The 19,068-nt window shown below is 40.6% G+C and overlaps 1 protein-coding gene across 1 annotated transcript in view; it reads right to left on the reverse strand.

Annotated features, from left to right (window-relative positions):
- Window positions 1–17,500, reverse strand: part of HSD17B3 (hydroxysteroid 17-beta dehydrogenase 3) — a 51,718-nt gene extending 34,218 nt beyond the window's left edge. Inside the window, exons 1-2 of the mRNA XM_040229689.1 lie at window positions 17,497–17,500; window positions 13,711–13,757 (exon numbers count right to left, since the gene is read on the reverse strand). Of these exons, the coding sequence (XP_040085623.1) occupies window positions 13,711–13,757; window positions 17,497–17,500 (51 nt within the window). The remainder of the gene's footprint in view (window positions 1–13,710; window positions 13,758–17,496) is intronic.
- Window positions 17,501–19,068: the final 1,568 nt, after the last annotated feature.

The following is a 19,068-nucleotide window of genomic DNA, read 5'->3' on the forward strand; positions in this document are numbered from 1 at the left end:
GATGGACATGAGTTTGGGTAAACTCCGAGAGTTGGTGATGGACAGGGAGGCCTGGTGTGCTGCGATTCATGGGGTCACAAAGAGTCAGACACAACTGAGCAACTGAAATGAACTGAACTGAAGGAGAAAGTTACATCTTTGTAGAAATCACTTATCTCATCCATAACATGCTATTTATTCAGATCTTCTGCATTCTTCTAAAACTTCTAGAACTTTCTTCATAAAAATCTTGGACATTTCTTGTTAGTTTGCATTAGTTAGTATAACTTAAGCTTCTATAACAATAACTCCAAAATTTCAGTGGCTTCACACAATGAAGTTTGGTTTTTATCTTATATAACAGATTCTATTACACATAATTCTTTAGGACCCACAGTTGAGAAAGGCATTGCCACCTTCAACTTTAGGTTTCTAAAGTTGCCCTGGCTATTGACATCCAGCCAGTGAGAGGACTGAAAGAGGGTGGAGAAGACACAACCCTTCTCTTAACCTCCTTGACCAAGTGACACACATTGTTTCTACTTGATTTCACTGGGCAAATGTCACAAAACTCCAGCTAGATGTAAGGGAGTCTGGGAAATTCCCTGGCTGGATAGCTGCCTACCAGCTACAACTTTATACAATGGAAGAATAGGGATTTGAGGGACACTTAGCTGTTCCAGTCACCAATATCTTATGTTTATCTGTGGCCATTGTGAATTAAATTATTATGAATAACTAAATTGGGTCAATTTATATAATGGAATACCATACAGTACTGAAAATGAATGAACCAAGTTCTACACACACCAGCATGAATGAATTTCAAAAAGCACAGTATTGATCAGAAGCAGAAACAGATTCCAAAAGACATATGAATCAATTTACATTAAGTTCAAATCAAGTAATGCAACCAAATGTACTGGGACACACACACATGCTACATAACTTTTTTAGACTAAGGAAATTATTAACACGATGTTCATGATAGTGTTACATCTCCAGGGGCGAGAGACAGGAAACACAACGGCATGACACATGTGCCTGTCTGACAAGCTTCAAGGGAACTGGTGAGGCTGTATTTCTTAAGCTTGGTGATAAGGGATACTGCACTCATTTCAATTTTTATTTTTGTAATCACATTCAGACATTATATGAAGAAGGAAATGGCAACCAACCCCACTATTCTTGCCTGGAGAATTTCATGGACTGAGGAGCCTGGCAAGCTACAGTCCATGGGGTCGCAAAGAGTCAGACACAACTGAGCGACTTTCACTTATTCATTATATACATTCTTGTCTGGTACACCTCCCTCCCTCCACACACATACACATGCACACAGCCACAACATACTACAGTGAATTTAGGATATTCAAAGCCTGAATCAGAAATTATAGGGTTGAAGTCAAGCCACACAGGAACAAAGCAATGAAGCCAAGAAAATACAAAGATAATTAAAAGCTGCTGCTTTCATTTAAGGCAAGATGAAAGCAAATAAGCTTACAGTGCAGCTGGAGTAATTTAGACTAGAATAATTTAGACATTAGGAAGAAGAAATTCCTTGCTGAAACAGCATAAGACACCATCATATATTGCCAGTACATGTAGGATAATATTTAAGAATAGAGAAAAGCAGTTGTTTTTCTTGGGTTGGGCTGAGCCAAGGGATTTTAACTGAAGAGGCAACTTTGTGCCGTTACCTGTATCTGCCGGGATCACTGTCTTGAGAAGAATTCTAACAGCTTGTCTGACACACTGGAGTGTGTAGCATTTTTACCATCCCAGTTGTTGGGGGGTGGCACTAAAACTGCCCAGGTATGAAGAAATTAAACCAGACAATCTTTAGTCATATATTTTGCTTCCAGCACTCTATGAGCATTAATAGCCAAGAATGCATGTTTACATATAGGAGAGTGATGAAAAGTAAATCTTATAATGTTTAAATATATATTATACATATTATATGTATATAAATATTAAAATTTATAGTAGTAGAGGGTCAGTTAAAATTGGTTTAATAGTATAGAAGACAGTCTGGCAATCGTATCTAGTATTTGAGTGCACACACCCATTGATCCAGCAATCTTTCTGATAGGGATCTCCCTGTTACATTATTAAATGAACAAGCAAAGTTTAAACAAGGGTTTATGGTTGTGGGACCCAGGATCCCATTTGTGCTCATGTGGGCAAAAGGTAACCATATAGGTGTAACTTCTGCTAAGAGACTGCTAGCAGGCCAGTAAAACTTGCCCCCCTCTTCTTCCCAGGCATATGACCAGGTGACACTCCTGGTCTTTCTTCTGGTTACAGGACTGAGTACTGTCAGTGGGCTCCAGGACGCAGACATGCTTATGATCCAGCTCCAGTCTTGAAGAGTAGCACAAAGGCTTACAGGATAGATGAAGAAGCAAGATAGAAGGAACTAGACAGAGCCACTTGCCACTCAGGAAAGTCCCTGGATTGTTAGGCTGAAATTACTCTGTACTATCAACCTCCATATCAACATGTAAGTATGGATATAGCCATGGTCTTCCTTTACCTTTTCTGAAAGGAATCTCAAGACATTGTGAACGCTGGGGACCTTTACAGAGAAGGGCCAGGTAAGGGCAGGAGTGAGGAGAGTCCTTTATTTCTCGTTCTATGCCTTTCTGCACTGCTTGAGTTTTCTAATTTTATACCTGTATTATTTTATCTTTAATTGGAATTATCTGGGCAAAGAGATAATGACCTTTTTTCTCTTTTCTTCCTTACACTTCTTTGAATTAAAAACAAAATCATTTTATGAAGACCTATAAGACCTTCTAGAACACCCAAAAAAGATGTCCTTTTCATTATAGGGGACTGGAATGCAAAAGTAGGAAGTCAAGAAATACCTGGAGTAACAGGCAAATTTGGCCTTGGAGTACAGAATCAAGCAGGGAAAAGGCTAATAGAGTTTTGCCAAGAGAATGCACTGGTCATAGCAAACACCCTCTTCCAACAACACAAGAGAAGACTCTACACATGGACATTGATTATATTCTTTGCAGCCAAAGATGGAAACACTTCATACAGTCAGCAAAAACAAGACCAGGAGCTGACTGTGGCACAGACCATGGATTCCTTATTGCCAAATTCAGGCTTAAATTAAAGAAAGTAGGGAAAACCACTAGACCATTCAGGTATGACCTAAATCAAATCCCTTATGATTATACAGTGGAAGTGAGAAATAGATTGGAGGGATTAGATCTGACAGAAAGAGAGCCTGAAGGACTATGGATGGAGGTTTGTGACATTGTGACATTGTACAGGAGGCAGGGATCAAGACCATCCCCAGGGAAAAGAAATGCAAAAAGGCAAAATGGTTGTCTGGGGAGGCCTTACAAATAGCTGTGAATAGAAGAGAAGCAAAAGGCAAGGGAGAAAAGGAAAGATATACCCATTTGAATGCAGAGTTCCAAAACATAGCCAGGAGAGATAAGAAAGCCTTCCTCAATGATCAATGCAAAGAAATAGAGGAAAATGATCGAATGGGAAAGACTAGACATCTCTTCAAGAATATTAGAGCTACCAAGGGAACATTTCATGCAAAGATGGGCTCAATAAAGGACAAAAACAGTATGGACCTAAAACAGAAGCAGAAGCTACTAAGAAGAGGTGGCAAGAATACACAGAAGAACTATACAAAGAAGAAGATATTCACGATCCAGATAATCATGATGGTGTGATCACCAACCTAGAGCCAGGCATCCTGGAATGCGAAGTCAAGTGGGCCTTAGGAAGCATCACTACGAACAAAGCTAGTGGAAGAGATGGAATTCCAGTTGATCTATTTTAAATCCTAAAAGATGGTGCTGTGAAAATTCTTCACTCAATATGCCAGCAAATTTGGAAAACTCAGCAGTGGCCACAAGATTCGAAAAGGTCAGTTTTCATTCCAATTCCAAAGAAAGGCAATGCCAAAAAATGCTCAAACTACCACATAATTGCCCTAATCTCACATGCTAGTATAGTAATGCTCAAAATTCTCCAAGCCAGGTTTCAACAGTACATGAACCATGAACTTTCAGATGTTCAAGGTGGATTTAGAAAAGGCAGAGGAACCAGAGATCAAATTGCCAACATCCGTTGGAACATCGAAAAAACAAGAGAGTTCCAGAAAATCATCTACTTTTGCTTATTGACTATGCCAAAGCCTTTGACTGTGTGGATCACCACAACTGTGGAAAATTCTTCAAGAGATGGGAATACCAGAGCACCTGATCTGCCTCTCAAGAAATGTGTATGCAGGTCAAGAAGCAATAGTTAGAGCTGGACATGGAACAACGGACTGGTTCCAAATAGGAAAAGGAGTACATCAAGGCTGTATATTGTCACCCTGCTTATTTAACTTATACCCTGAGTATATTATGAGAAACATTGGACTGGAAGAAGCACAAGCTGGAATCAAGACTGCCGGGAGAAATATCAATAACCTTAGATATGCAGATGACACCATCCTTATGGCAGAAAGTGAAGATGAATTAAAGAGCCTCTTGATGAAAGTGAAAGAGGAGAGTGAAAAAGTTGGCTTAAAGCTCAGCTTTCAGAAAACTAAGATCATGGCATCTGGTCCCATCACTTCATGGCTAATAGATGGGAAACAGTGGAAACAGTGACAGACTTTATTTTTCTGGGCTCCAAAATTACTGCAGATGGTGACTGCAGCCATGAAATTAAAAGATGCTTGCTCCTTGGAAAGAAAGTTATGACCAACCTAGACAGCATATTAAAAAGCAGAGACATAACTTTGCCAACAAAGGTCCATCTAGTCAAAACTATGGTTTTTCCAGTAGTCATGTACAGATGTGAGAGTTGGACTATAAAGAAAGCTGAGCACCAAAGAACTGATGCTTTTGAACTGTGGTGTTGGAGAAAACTCTTGAGAGTCCAACCAGTCCATCCTAAATGAAATCAGTCCTGAATATTCATTGAAAGGGCTGATGTTGAAGCTGAAGCTCCAATAGTTTGGCCACCTGATGTGAAGAACTGACTCATTGGAAAGACCCTGATGCTGGGAAAGATTGAAGGCAGGAGGAGAAAGGTACGACAGAGGATGAGATGACTGGATGGCATCACTGACTCAATGGCCATGAATTTGAGTAAACTCTGGTTATTGGCCTTAGACAGGGAAGCCTGGCATGCTGCAGTCCATGGGGTTGCAAAGAGTCAGACACGACTGAACTGAACTGACATAAACATGATCGTCCATCAGGGAAGTGCAAATCTAAACCACAATAATATGTTACTGCACAGTTCTCAGAATGGCTAAAATAAAGAAAAAAAAAAAAATAGCAACACCAAATGCTGGTGAGAATGTTGAGAAAATGGACCACTCACACAGTGCTGTTGAGAATGGTACAATCAATCTGGGAAATAGTTTGGCAATTTCTTAAAAAACTAAACATGCAGCTACCATGCTGTGCTGTCCTTAATCACTCGGTAGTATTCCACTCTTTATGACCCCATAAACTGTAGCCTGCCAGGCTCCTCTGTCCATGGAGATTCTACCATACCAGCTAGCAATTGCACTCCTGAGTGTTTATTTCAGAAAAAAATAGTCTTATGTTCACACAAAACTTACATATAAATGTTTATAGAAGCTTTATTTGTGTTGCCAAAATACAGAAACAACTTACATGTCCTTCAATGGATGAATGGTTAAACAGACTGTGTAACTTCCATACCATGGAATTCTACTTAGTACTGAAAAGGAACAGACTATTGGGATGGATGAATCTGCAGAAAATTATGCTGAGCAGAAAAAAAACAATTCAAAAAGGCTACAAAGCATATGATTCTATTTATATAGCATTCTTTAAATGACCATGTTATAGAACTGGAGACCAGATAAGAATTTGCCACAGGTTAAGAAGGAAGTGAGAGACATAGAGAACATATTCATGATTGCCAGGGGGGTGGAGAGGTGGGGGAGGAAAGGATTTGGAGTTTGGGGTTAGCAGATATAAACTATTTTGTATAGGCTGTATAAACAACAAGGTCCTACTGTAGCACAGGAAGCTATATTCAATATCCTATAATAAGCCATAATGAAAAGAATATGAAAAAGAATATATATATAACTGATCATTTTGCTGTGTAGCAGAAATTAACACAGCATTATAAATCAACTATACTTCAAGAAAGAAATAATGAAAGAAAGAAGGAAGGAAGGAGAAAGAAAGAAAGAGGAGAGGAAGGATATGAGCAGAGGTGGGGGTATTTATAAAACAACCACACAAGGGCTCCTTATGATGATGGGAATATTTTGTATCTTGACTGTATTGATGTTGATACCCTGACTTAGATGATAACTTTGCAAGATTGGGTAAGGGGTACATGGAATCTCTTTGTATTCTTTCTTACAGCTATTTATGAATCTATAAATATCTCAAAATTAAAAGGTTAGTATTTTAAAAAAAGATAAAGGAGAACTAAATAAATACAGGAAAATTAGGTAACAGTACATATGCTCCCTAAGGACTGGGCAGAGCTGACTAGAACTCTGAATGACCAGAACCCTGGGAGGTATTAAATATGCCTATTGACCTAACCTATTTGATTGTTCACAATCACTGGGTTTTCTTGTGGTCTCCAGTGATTAGAGGTAGATTTTGGCTACGGATCTCCCCCACCTCACCCCCCCAACAACTAGCCAGCAGATGGTGTATTGCAAAATGCAAACAAGTCTCAGACCAAATCCTACCAACAAGAACATCTGTCAGTAAGCAGGCATCAAAGCAATTATGAACCTGTTCTCATAGCTTAGTGGAGTCCCAGCCATCTGTCCCTTAGGCACTCTGTGAAGGCTCATCCCAGGTAGATGTGATCATGTTCTGGGGGCAGGGTGCAGTCAAACTTCTGGCAGGGTTAGGTGACAGAATCCTCCACTCTCAGCAGGACATGGGGCCAAATCCATTCAAGGTCAAGAACACCACTCTACCGTGCTCACAGACACCACATCCTTGTTCACAGGAGGGCAAAAGTGCCTGTGCAACACTTCTAGCAAATCCACACATCTTGGAAGATACTTCCTCCGGAAAGTTATCGATACCCTTTCTTAGGCTAAGGGGCAAACTCTCTAATGAAAGTCAAGTTAGCTGAAGCACAGATGTTGATGAATTCTGATTTAGCATCTTTAAAAATTAGCTGAAACCTGGATTTAGCCAAAGTCTTGGCAAAAACAGCACACTCTCTGGGTAACTTGCAGAAAGTTTAATAAAAGGCTGATTTACAAAGTGTGAGTAGTGTGTGGAAAACCTATGATATTCTGGAGCTATTAACAACAGCAGCTGTGAACCTGAAAGGGTTCGGGGATGAACAGATACCGGAACCAGAGGGTGGAGAGGGCTGCTCAGCAGAGCTACGGCCTTCAGCAGAGGGACACAGCCCTCACTGACCCACAGGAAGAGAGCAGAAAGAAACCCAGCTTCATGTTCCTGACTCCCTCTTATCTGTTGCCAGTGTCTCCCAACCCCCACAAACCCTGCTGAAACCAGAGGCCAACTGAGGTCCTTGGTGCAGGTCAGCCTCCTGGGGCACAGAGGAGGGTGCAGAAAAGCAGAGAGTGAATCCTGAGGGGGCAAGTAAAAGAAACTCAACACACACCATCTCTGGACATTATCTGCAACTGTTAACCCACGGCAGAAACATGGACTCACTAATCTTAGATACAAATTTACCGTACAAACCAGTGATTCCTTTCCTAGGTAATCTACCCAAGAGAAATGGAAATATACATCCATGCAAAACAATGCATAAGAATATTCACAGCAGCATATTATATAGCTCCCAAGTGGGAACAACCCACATACTCATCAGCTAATAAATGAATAAACAAACTGTGGTATATCCATATGACAGAATATTATTCTGCAATAAAAACTAAAGAACCATTGACACATGCTACAACGTGGATGAACCTCAAAAATACTCTGAAGGAAATCAGGCACAAACGACCACATACCGTGCGGTGGCATTTGTATGAAAGGTTCAGAAAAGATGAGCGGCAGCCTAGGACTAGGGGTAGGAGTGGGGGATTAGCCATGGCCAGCTGTCAGTGATCTCAGGAGGGTCACTAGGATGATGAAAATGTGCTAAAACTGGGTAGTGATGGTGGTAAACTCCTTGGTCAATTTACTAAAAATTACTGTACACTTAGGTGAATTTTATGGTTTGTGAATTATACCTCAAGAAGCTTTAAAATAACTCACATATATATCACATTATGCATGCTGAAGTATTTTAAAGCAAATTATACTCAGTCTAACAGCTGATCTTCAGTCATAAAGTATTATTACAAGTCCCACCACTGGCCTGGAATCTGTATAGTGAGGTTTCACTTTGTAAAAAGACATCTATCTATATACATATAATATAGTATAATATAATTAGGGGGTGATATTCTGGGTTCAATCCCTGGGCCAGGAAGAACCCCTGGAGAAGAGAAAGGCTATTGCTCCAGTATTCTTGCCAGGATAATTCCATGGACAGAGGAGACTGGCAGGCTATAGTCCATGGGGTCGAAAAGAGTCAGACACAACTGAGTGACTAACACCTTCCCTTTTTTCTTCATTCTGCATCTGTTGTTTCTTTAAATAGTTGATTTCCTAGTATAATTTTAAATGACATGCAAAGAAATTTACTCACAGACAGTTTGGCTGGAACATAGCTATGGAAAGGAAATAAGTCACAGAAAATCTCTCAAAGCCTTTTGTGTCAATTTTGACTGACCTGAGATAGAGAAAGCTTCATTCAGACCAGGCTGAACAAAGGAGAAAGTAGGAAGAGGGTCCCTAAGAGAAACACATTTTCAGCTGTGCCCATACCACACTTCCCTCTGAGAAACAACCACCATGGAAAAAGTAAAGCAAGAATAGTGAACCCCAAGGTACACTATGGGCTCTGGGTGACAATGGTGTGTCAGTGTACGTTCACTGATTGTAGCAAACTTGCCACTCTGGAGTGTATATGGGGACAAGGGGTGTATGTGAACTCGCTGCACCTTCTGCAAGATTCTGTGGTCAGTCTAGAACTGCTCGAAAAAGTTGTCTATTTTAAAACTTTCAAAATAAATAGAAAATTAAAAGATAAAAAAAATTAAAAGTAAGACCTGTCCAATTTTAAGGCTAGTGATATCATGAAGTCTTGGAAAATCCTCCACCTCCCACCCCCCACCAGCCCTCATTTTCAGTCTGGGAATCTAGCAAAGCAGGGCTAAAAATTAAGCACCTTCGTCTCACAATTCACTTCATCAGCCTCCTGAAAAGGAAACTGTCCATTAAATGGAAAACAATCTGCATTTTCAGCACAAAGGACTCTCTGCCTTGTGGGCTTCCAGCCTCTCCTGAATTGTGCCATTTCTCTTAAGAGCCAAAGACTTTTTAAAGGTTCCGTGTGAAGTGGTCAGAGTCAGGAGGGGGGCATGGAGGACACTTGATTGTCTGGGCCAGCATTGTTCCCTTTGTCCATTTGAGCAGGGCTCAATCTTATTTCTAGAATGTCCAGGCTGACAGGCTCCATATATGGGTTTTATCGCTCTACTGCTTCAGGGAGTTAAGCCCCAGAAGCACTCACTCTCCCAGAGTTCGCTGCTGGGCACTGTACTAGAAAAGAATGGCCGCTGCTATGATGAATAGGTCGTTTTCCTTCTGCTGTGTGTTAGGGCCTGGGTCAAGGAAGGTGCTTGTCACCGCTAATCTATAACAGGTGGTGGGAACACCAGGGAAGACAGGGCTTCTTCTGTGAGGCAGTAAATAGAAAACCTTGAATTCAGGTGCCAAAGGAACAGAAATGGTGTGAAATGCAGAGTGAAGCAGAGGCTTCAGAGGTGTGAAGAGCAGGCTTATTCTTGTCCTTCTTCCTCCATGCCATCCCTCTCAACAACTTTTTTCCCCTGCTTCCAGTAATGCTTGACATTCCTTTAAAAGGAGACATATATGGAGCCTGTCAGCCTGGACATTCTGGAAATAAGATTGAGCCCTGCTCAAATGGACAAAGGGAACAATGCTGGCCCAGACAATCAAGTGTCCTCCCTTCCCCCCTCCTCTCTTGCTTCTCTAATTATAAATACAGGCTAGGTTAAAATGCTTCCAGAAAGATGGAGTGAATATACTTTTCCCTATTTCTACTATGAAATGCAACTAAAACAGGCAATGTGGACATAAATACATAAAATAAATATAAGATGACTCCAAAAGAGAGTGAGAGGAGTAGCGACGGGCCTTGAGACCTGAGGAAACCAGCCATGAGTTTCCTGGGTTTTATTTTTACCTCATATATCTGACTTATTGCTGGAGAAGCTGGATTTTCAGAAACACCAACAAATATGGACATTAAAAGTCCCAATAAGAGTCTGCTGTCTCTAACAAAAGGACTAGAAAAGGGGCACCCTAGCAAAGCTGAAAACTTTAGAAAATAACTGCTTTACTGCAGGCAAAAAAATTCAAATATATATATATATATTTATATGTGTATATATATATATATATATATAAGCTTCTACTGCCGCCCTCGCCTCCAAAGGTTGAGGGGGGAGCTGACACTTCCACCCTGGGGAGGCTGCCCTAACAAGGATTCCAACCCCTGCCAGGTTGGCATCAGATAAGGCTGAGCAGGATGCCAGGACTTTCATCCCAGCCCTCCTACCCCTCATGTCAGCTGAGCCTTGAGCTTCCACTTCTACCTGACAGTGCCAGAGCACCCCCTCAGCTCTCTCCCCTCTTCCTTCCCCTGGGATGATGACAGAGGAAGCCTAGTGGAGATTCAGTACTTATACCATCACCGCAGTAACAGTGAGACCGCTGCCTCCAAGTACCACTTGTGGAGAGCCGTAAGGATGCACTCTTTCCCCCCAAAATCCAGAGTGGCCTTTGAGGAGCCAGAACTCCTACCCATATCCAGCAACCCCCAGTGGAGGCCAAGTGGAAAACCTGGGCTCCTACCTCACCTGATAGAAAAATGACAGCACCCTCCCCTCCCCTTCTGAAGCAATGTCCACACACATCTAAATAGGAAAATTTAAATATGATCCAGAGTCTCACAACTTAAAACTAAAAATATCCAAGATTCAATTATAAAGAAAACAAAACTCAACACATCAAGAACCAAGAAGATAAAAGCAATCAACAAATACCAACATTAAGATGACATAGATGTTAGAATTATCTGATTAGAATTTTTAAAAAGCTACCATAAAACACTTCAGAGAGCAATCACAAACCCAAGTAAAACAAAAGAAAAATAGAATGTTTCAGCAAATAAAGATTAAAAAAAAATCAAATGGAAATTTTAGAACTGAAAAGTACAGAAAGTGAAATTAAAAACTCAATCGATGGGCTCAGTAGCAGAATGGAGAGACCAAGGAAAGAATCCATGAACTTAAAGATAAAACAATAGGAATTATCCAGTCTAAACAGTGGAAAAGGAAATGGCAACCCACTCCAGTATTCTAGCCTGGAGAATCCCATGGACAGAGGAGCCTGGCGGGCTATAGTACATGGGGTCACAAGACCCAGACATGACTGAGCAACTAAACTGCAATCTAAACAGAGAAAAAATACACTGGAAAAAAATGCACAGCATCTCAGAGACCTACAAGGAAGGACTACAAGAAAAATCTCACATTGTGTCACCAGAGTCCCAGAAGAAGAGAAGAAGGCAGAAGGGATATTTGCAGAAAGTATGAATGAAAAATTCTTAAATCTGTGAAAATGTGTAAACTTACAGATTCAAGAGGCTAAGTGAATCTCGAAGAAGATAAACTCAAATAAACCCACACCAAGAAACATAACTAAACTCCTGAAAACTGAACACAAAGAAAAATGTCTTGAAGGCAATGAAAGAGAAACAACACCTGACCTATGAGAAAAATTATTTGAATGACATGAGACTCACCAGAAACCATACAGGCCAGAAGGAAATGGCACAGCATTTTCCAAGTGCTGAAGGGAAAGGACTGTCAACTATAAATCCTATATCCAGCGAAATTATCCTTCTGGAATGAAGGGGAAATTGAGACATTCTCTGATGAAGAACAATGAGATGTGCTCATTGAGAAGAACAATGAGAACTACTATAAAAGAACAGCTACAGGAACTTCTGTAAACAGGAAGTTAGAAGGAAAATATCTTGGAACATCAGGGAAGAAGAAAGAACAATAAAAAGAATAAAAATATGGGTAAGTACCACAAGTTTTCTTTCTCAAAAAAAAAAGGGGGGGCAATATATGGGAGAGAAAAGGCAACTTACACATTCAATAATAGTGGCTAAACTTGGAGAGCTCACTCTATGCAAAGCATTTTGCCCACCTCATCCATTTAACTTTTACAAAAGCCCAGGTGGAATGAGCAACTCCTCCAGTTTATTGATGTGGAAATTCTGCAGTAAGCATATTGGAAGCAGAGTTTGAACAGACAGTCATCTAATTAATTTTCAACCTCAAATTCTTAACTATTACAATCCATAGTATTCCAGACTCTGAACTGCTTTCCTTGAAGCAGCAATTAGCAGGGAGATAAGAACAGGTTCTCTGGAAGAGAGAAAATCTTGCATGAAAGAAAGATCCCAGAAAATTGTTTAACACAGCCTTAGAAAAGAATGAAAGGAAACAGAATAAGGTTCTACAAGAGCAAAGCAAGAATTAGTCTAGAACAGAAACAGAATTTGAAAGTTCTTAGATGGTACCTTTTGTGCTAGTAAAGACCTGGAAGCCCCAAAAGGATATATAATTTGTCCCAAATCTGCAGACCGTGTCTGAGCGAGGACTAGAATACATAGCTCCTGACCCCTAGACCACTGCCTAGTCACTAAGTCGTGTCTGACTTTTTGTGATCCTCATTGACTGTAGCCTGTCAGACTACTCTATCCAAGGAATCTTCCAGGCAAGAATACTGGAGTGGGTTACTATTTCCTACTCCAGGGTATCTTCCCAGGGATCAAACCCACGTCTGCTGTGTCTCCTGAATTGGCAAGCAGATTCTTTACCACTGCACCACATGGGAAGCCCAATTAGCTTACCAAACTACATGTCCTGTAAATGCATTTTTAGAAAAACGTTACTACCTGCTATCTATCTATCTACAGAGAAACAAAAAGCCTAGAAAGAAACACTCAAAGACATCATACACCAGTGACCTTTAACCCTATCAGATTCTCTCTTTATATTATTTTTTAATGCTCATTAATCTTATTGAAACAAAAGTTTTATATATATATGCTACCTACACAAATGATTTTTAAATTAACATATACCCTGGCTATGATGTAAAGGATAAACGCAAGGAAAGTAGTTTACAATTTTTTATTGTTTTAAGTATAATAAATTCTTATGGTACAATTACCCTAGAAAATAACAGTGCCCCCATAAATTCCTAAAACAATTCCTAAGGAAAGATACTGCCACCTTTTAATATCATTGTATTTTTTTAAGGTGGCGAGGGGGTGAAATTATGATTTTTAAATTTCCTTTTCAATAGAAAATAGTTTTCTTCGTAAAGGAATGTCTATTGCTTTTATAATCAGAAAAGTAGTGTTTGCAATGACATACGACCATGTTATGTTTAATACAAGGAGAGGAGAAAGTCTCCAAAAACACAACCTACCTCAAAGGAATGTCTATCGCTTTTATAATCAGAAAAGTAGTGTTTGCAATGACACACGACCATGTTATGTTTAATACAAGGAGAGGAGAAAGTCTCCAAAAACACAACCTACCTCGAATGAGTAAGCTTTCCCAATCCCATCTCCTGCTCCAGTGATCACTGAAAAAAGCAGAAATGCTTTTAAAGGATAGAATTAATTAATCTTTAAGATCTTCTTTCTTGCTGGCTACATTTGACTGCAGGCCTACTCTCTAAGATACAATATAATATTCCAAAACAATGCCCTCCTACTCTCTAACCCCTCTGCTCAACTGTGACCAACTTTGCTTAACTGGGAATGTTCCAGCCTTGACGTCCTTCACTAAACTTCAAAATGAAACTTTTTCTGGATGGGGTTGGGGGGAAGAGTTGATGAGGCTATGGAAAACATGGTCCAAAATGAAACAAAGTGCCTAAGCCAGAGAACACTTTATTCAGACCCCATAAGGGTGTACAGTTCTAAGCCTTAATTCATCAAGGACAAGCAATGTACTCTATTATCTCTCTACCCCCACACCCAGTTGTCACTGTAAGCATGTTTCAAGGTTCCTAGTGAAAGTCAAGTTCTCCCCATTTCCTATCCTCACCCTCATAGGACAGCAGAAATCAAAACCCATGGAAGATAGAGAACTATTAACAAGGAGGAAAGTACAGAAATGCAAAAAGAGGATGGAATAACATGAAGGAACCTAAAGAATTTGTGCTCACTGGATCAACTGATTAATAGATGACAGTGAGCTGTGCCATCTAGTCCTTTTATAGTCCATAGCACATACATTTTAAAAATTTTTAATTGAAGAATATTGCTTTAAAGTGTTATGTTGTTTTCTGCTATATAACAATGGAAATTGGTCATAATTATATAATCCCTGCCCCATCCCACCCCTCTAGGTCATCACAGAGCACCAGGCTCGGCTCCGTGTGTTATATGGCAGCTCCCCACCAGCTATCTATTTTACACATCAGAGTGTATATATGTGAATTCTACTTTTTGCAACTCTTGCCACCCTCTCCTTCCTTTGCTGAGTCCACAAGTCCATTCTCTACATCAGCATCTCCATTCCTTCCCTGCAAATAGGTTCATCAGCACCATTTTTCTAGATACCATATATATGTGTTAATATATGATATTTTTCTCTTTCTGACTTACTTCACTCTGTGTAACAGACTCGGTTCATCTACCTCCTTTTTTCCTCGTAGAACTGAGTACTTTTGCACTGTATAATAGCACATATGTATTTAAGGATTGAGCTCTAGAGTAAAACTCAATTGTGTGAATGTCATAGTTTCAAAATAAACTACAATTCAGTATATACCTATCTGCAATTTACCTTTGCAGCAACAATCGAAGGATATGCTTTCCAAAAGTGTGTACGAAAGCTGTGTGTGCGTTTAGTTTACTTGAGAGGGAGAGTGGCCCAAGCTAAACAAACTTCAAGCAGCACACTGGCAGAAGCACCCTCATTTTAATAATTACCAATTATTTTATGTGTTTTTTGGGGATACTTTTAAGTGACTCCATGCATATGACCTATTTTACTTGGTAGAGGTACTATGCTCAGGGTTCTGTTGTCGTCCGCTCCATCTTCCCCTTCCTTACAGGCATCCTCCAAATCACCAAGTACCAGGCCTGAACTACATAGGCAAGATACTGTCACTACGTGGCTGGCATCTACTGAGTGCTTACTTTCTGTCATGCACTTTATTTGGGGGGTTTGTTCGTTATTCACTTAGACCTAATTATTTACCTACTAAATTACACAGCAGCTTTACACCGCATGAGATGGACAGGAGGCAGAAGAGAGGAGGTGGCTGGCTTCTGAGGTTCCTGGCCGCCTCCCCTCCCGCTCCTGTCTGTAGCGGGGAAGTCCTCAGTGCCGCCTCCGTCCCAGTTCCTGGACCGGCGCTGGGACACAGGTTAAATTAGGTCCAGGCTCTGTCACTCCACAGCCACCTGGGCTCCCACTAGCAGCTTCTTCACGGGAGTTGGGGGTGAAGGTGACAGATGAGGCTGTTTGAATTTAGGGAGAAGGTGAAACAGGCATCGTAGGTCCAATAAAGCTCTTCCTTGTCAGGCTTACAGAAACAGAAAGCGCATGTGGCTGGGCAGCCCTACAGCCACCATCTCATCTAGCATTCAAAACAAGTCTGTAATGCGGGGACCATCATTTCCCTTATAAATGAGGAAGCTAAGGGAAAGTTCTTAACCCCATCAAGGCCACAGTGCTAAAGATGATGGCAGCAGGATCTGAACCAGGCTCTGATCTCGGCCCCACAACTCTATAGAGGATACCAGTGACAAAATTAGGAAATCGGCCACATACAGCTGCATATGAATTTCTTTTGGAATGCTTGTTCCTAGAAGGACCGAGTTCTAACCCCTCAGAGCATGGCATTTAAATCTGTGTGGAGACCAAAGTATTGGAGCTTCAGCATCAGTCCTTCCAGTGAAAATTCAGGGTTGATTTCTTTAGGATGGACTGGTTTGATCTCCTTGCTGTCCAAGGGACTCTCAAGAGTCTTCTCCAGCACCACAATTCAAAAGCATCAATTCTTGGGCACTCAGCCTTCTTTATAGTCCAACTCTCACATCTGTACATGACTAGAAAAACCATAGCTTTGACTATACGGACCTTTGTAAAAAAAACAAACAAACAAACAAAAAACTAATGTCTCTGCTTTTTAATACGCTGTCTAGTTTTGTCATAGCTTTTCTTCCAAGGAGCAAGCATCTTTTAAAAATCTTGGTTGGTTTCAATAACTGATCATTTTGACCACTTGTTTTTCTCTTCCTGTGCTTTAAATTCCCTCTCTTATATTTTAAATGCACTATTAAAGAAAGAGTTCTTGAAACCTTAGGCCCCCAGTCCAGAATGAAATAAATGCAGAACCCCAGGACTGTTCACTCTCTCCCTCTTTCTACACATGACCTTGTTGTGGCACCAGGTGTGCTATATAATTTACAGGTCCTGTAAGTAATAAACCTTTATTTTTTCTTAAGTTTCCTGATGGTGCTGAAAGGCATTTTGCAATCATAGCAAGACCCACAAGGGCTGGCCAGGTCACAGCATTGGTTATTGATAGACACCAACACATAATACCAACTTTGCAATGCAAACCTAGCACTTCCTTCAAGGAGATGCTGAAACATAGCCTCATGTTCTTCACCTCAAACTCAGTATAGGGCTGAAATTCTGCCTGACAGTTTCAGGAGCTAAATCCTATTGAGAGGCAGTGATTAATCAATCTACTTGGGACATAAACCAGACCCAGATTCCGAATATAACCATTTAAAAATATGTCTCCACAGAGATCTTTATTGCCTTGATTTTTCATTACCCTCACTTCGTGACAGGTCTCTGAGAAATTAGTATAATAAAATGGATTTAAATTATTATTGGATTTCAGAACTTTGAAGCTCCGTTTAAGAAAATGGAAGCACTCTGAGTTTTTGAAAATCTGGGGAAGAGGATACATAATTTTCTGCCTCATCCATGACTTGTATAATCAGAAACTCCAAAAATAAGAAAACCCAACGAGTGAGGATGAGAAGAAAAGCACCCAGGAAAGAACTGAGTCAAATTCTTCCTGAATGATTCTCCTGATGCCTCACATCATGTTTTTCAGTCAATTTCATTTGTACTTTCCAACCCTGCAAATTAACCCAAAGGAATTACACCTTTGTTCTCAAAAGGAACAGATGCAGTATATCATTGAGACCTAAGTAATAATAAAAACAACAACAACAACAACAAAAAGATGGAAAGCTTTCTTTACCTGCCCACTCTCCCATTGACTTCAAGAAAGATCTTGGCAAAACTTTCCAGAAGTGCAGGAAAATACATTTAGAGAATCTCACGCATTTCGTCAGGTAGACCAGGCAAACCAGCAACCCTACGAAAATGAAGAACTGCTCCAGAACCTCCTCCATGATGGCACCACGGCAGATGCTGTTTCAGACCTGGTCCAGTCCCTCACAGCCTTCGAATTGAGCGTGGCTGCTCTGCAGGAACGTCGGTCCCCTTCTGGAGTCACTGGCAACATTCCAGTGAGTCACTGTGTCGAGGCATTCAGATTAGAGTAACTTCTTTACACAATCCTCTGATTCACAGCTTTGGAATAAAATATTCTTTCTAATATCTTTATAGCACTGTTGGGCTTTTGTGAGGCAGGGGAGTGATGAAGAAGTCAAAGGTGAACATAAAGATAAAGACTGGACAAAGAAAAATGGTAGCCCAGCATTCCCTCCCTAAATCTTGAAGCTAAAAAAGATACTAAAAACTATGCAAAATTCTAAAAGTCATTCATTCACTTAGTCAACAACTATCTATTGACTGCCTACCAGGTGGCAATCACTGTTTGAAGCCTTGGGAATAGAGAATAGTAAACACGGCCAGTCACTGACAGGGGGAGCTAAGATTCAGAGTCAATATGCGAATAAAAAGATAATGTCACATATCAGTGCCATAAAAAAGTGCTGTGGAGTCACAGGAAAAAATTCTGTGAAGAGGTGGTATTTTGAGCTGAAATTTGCGTGGAAAGGAGATAGCCCTACAAAGAAGTTTCTCCCTCCCGGCTGAGGAAACAGCTAGTACAAGTGACCTGAAATGAGAAAGATGCATGTATTTGAGGAATAAATAGCACTACATAGAGGATCTGATGTGCACAGAACAAAAGGAAAGAATAAAGTGAGATGGAGGCATGCGGAGGAGTTTGGACTCCTGGTGAGGAGTCTGGACTTTACTTAAGTGAGAGGAAGCCACCAAAGACACTCAGATAATTGTTGTCATTCTTCAGTCATTCATTTGTGTCCGACTCTGTGACCCCATGGACTGCAGCATGCCAGGCTTCCCTGTCTTTCACTATCTCCTGGAGTTTGCTCAGACTCATGTCCATTGAGTCGGTGATGCCATCCAACCATCTCGTTCTCTGTCATCCCCTTCTCCTCCTGCCTTCAATCTTTCCCAGCATCAGAGTCTTTTCCAATGAGTCGGCTCTTCTCATCAGGTGACCAAAGTATTGGAGCTTCAGCTTCAGCATCAGTCCTTCCAGTGAATATTCAGGGCTGATTTCCTTTAGAATTGATTGGTTTGATCTCCTTGCAGGCCAAGAGATTCTCAAGAGTCTTCTCCCACCCCACCATTCAAAAGCACCAGTTCTTCGGTTCTCAGCCTTCTTTATGGTCCAACTCTCACATTCATACATGACTACTGAAAAAACCATAGCTTTGACAATATGGACCTTTGTTGGCAAAGTAATATCTCTGCCTTTTAATATGCTGTCTAGGTTTGTCATAGCTTTTCTTCCAAGACAGTAGCATTACATAATCTGAGTCACTTGATGCTGAGAAAAGGTGACCTTTTGGAGGTAGAGATGGAGAATGGTCATGACACTGAAACAGGGGAATGAAGAGACTCTGACATCATCCAAG

This window comes from Oryx dammah, unplaced genomic scaffold (genome assembly GCF_014754425.2).
Source record: "Oryx dammah isolate SB20612 unplaced genomic scaffold, SCBI_Odam_1.1 HiC_scaffold_1, whole genome shotgun sequence".
NCBI lineage: Eukaryota > Metazoa > Chordata > Mammalia > Artiodactyla > Bovidae > Oryx > Oryx dammah.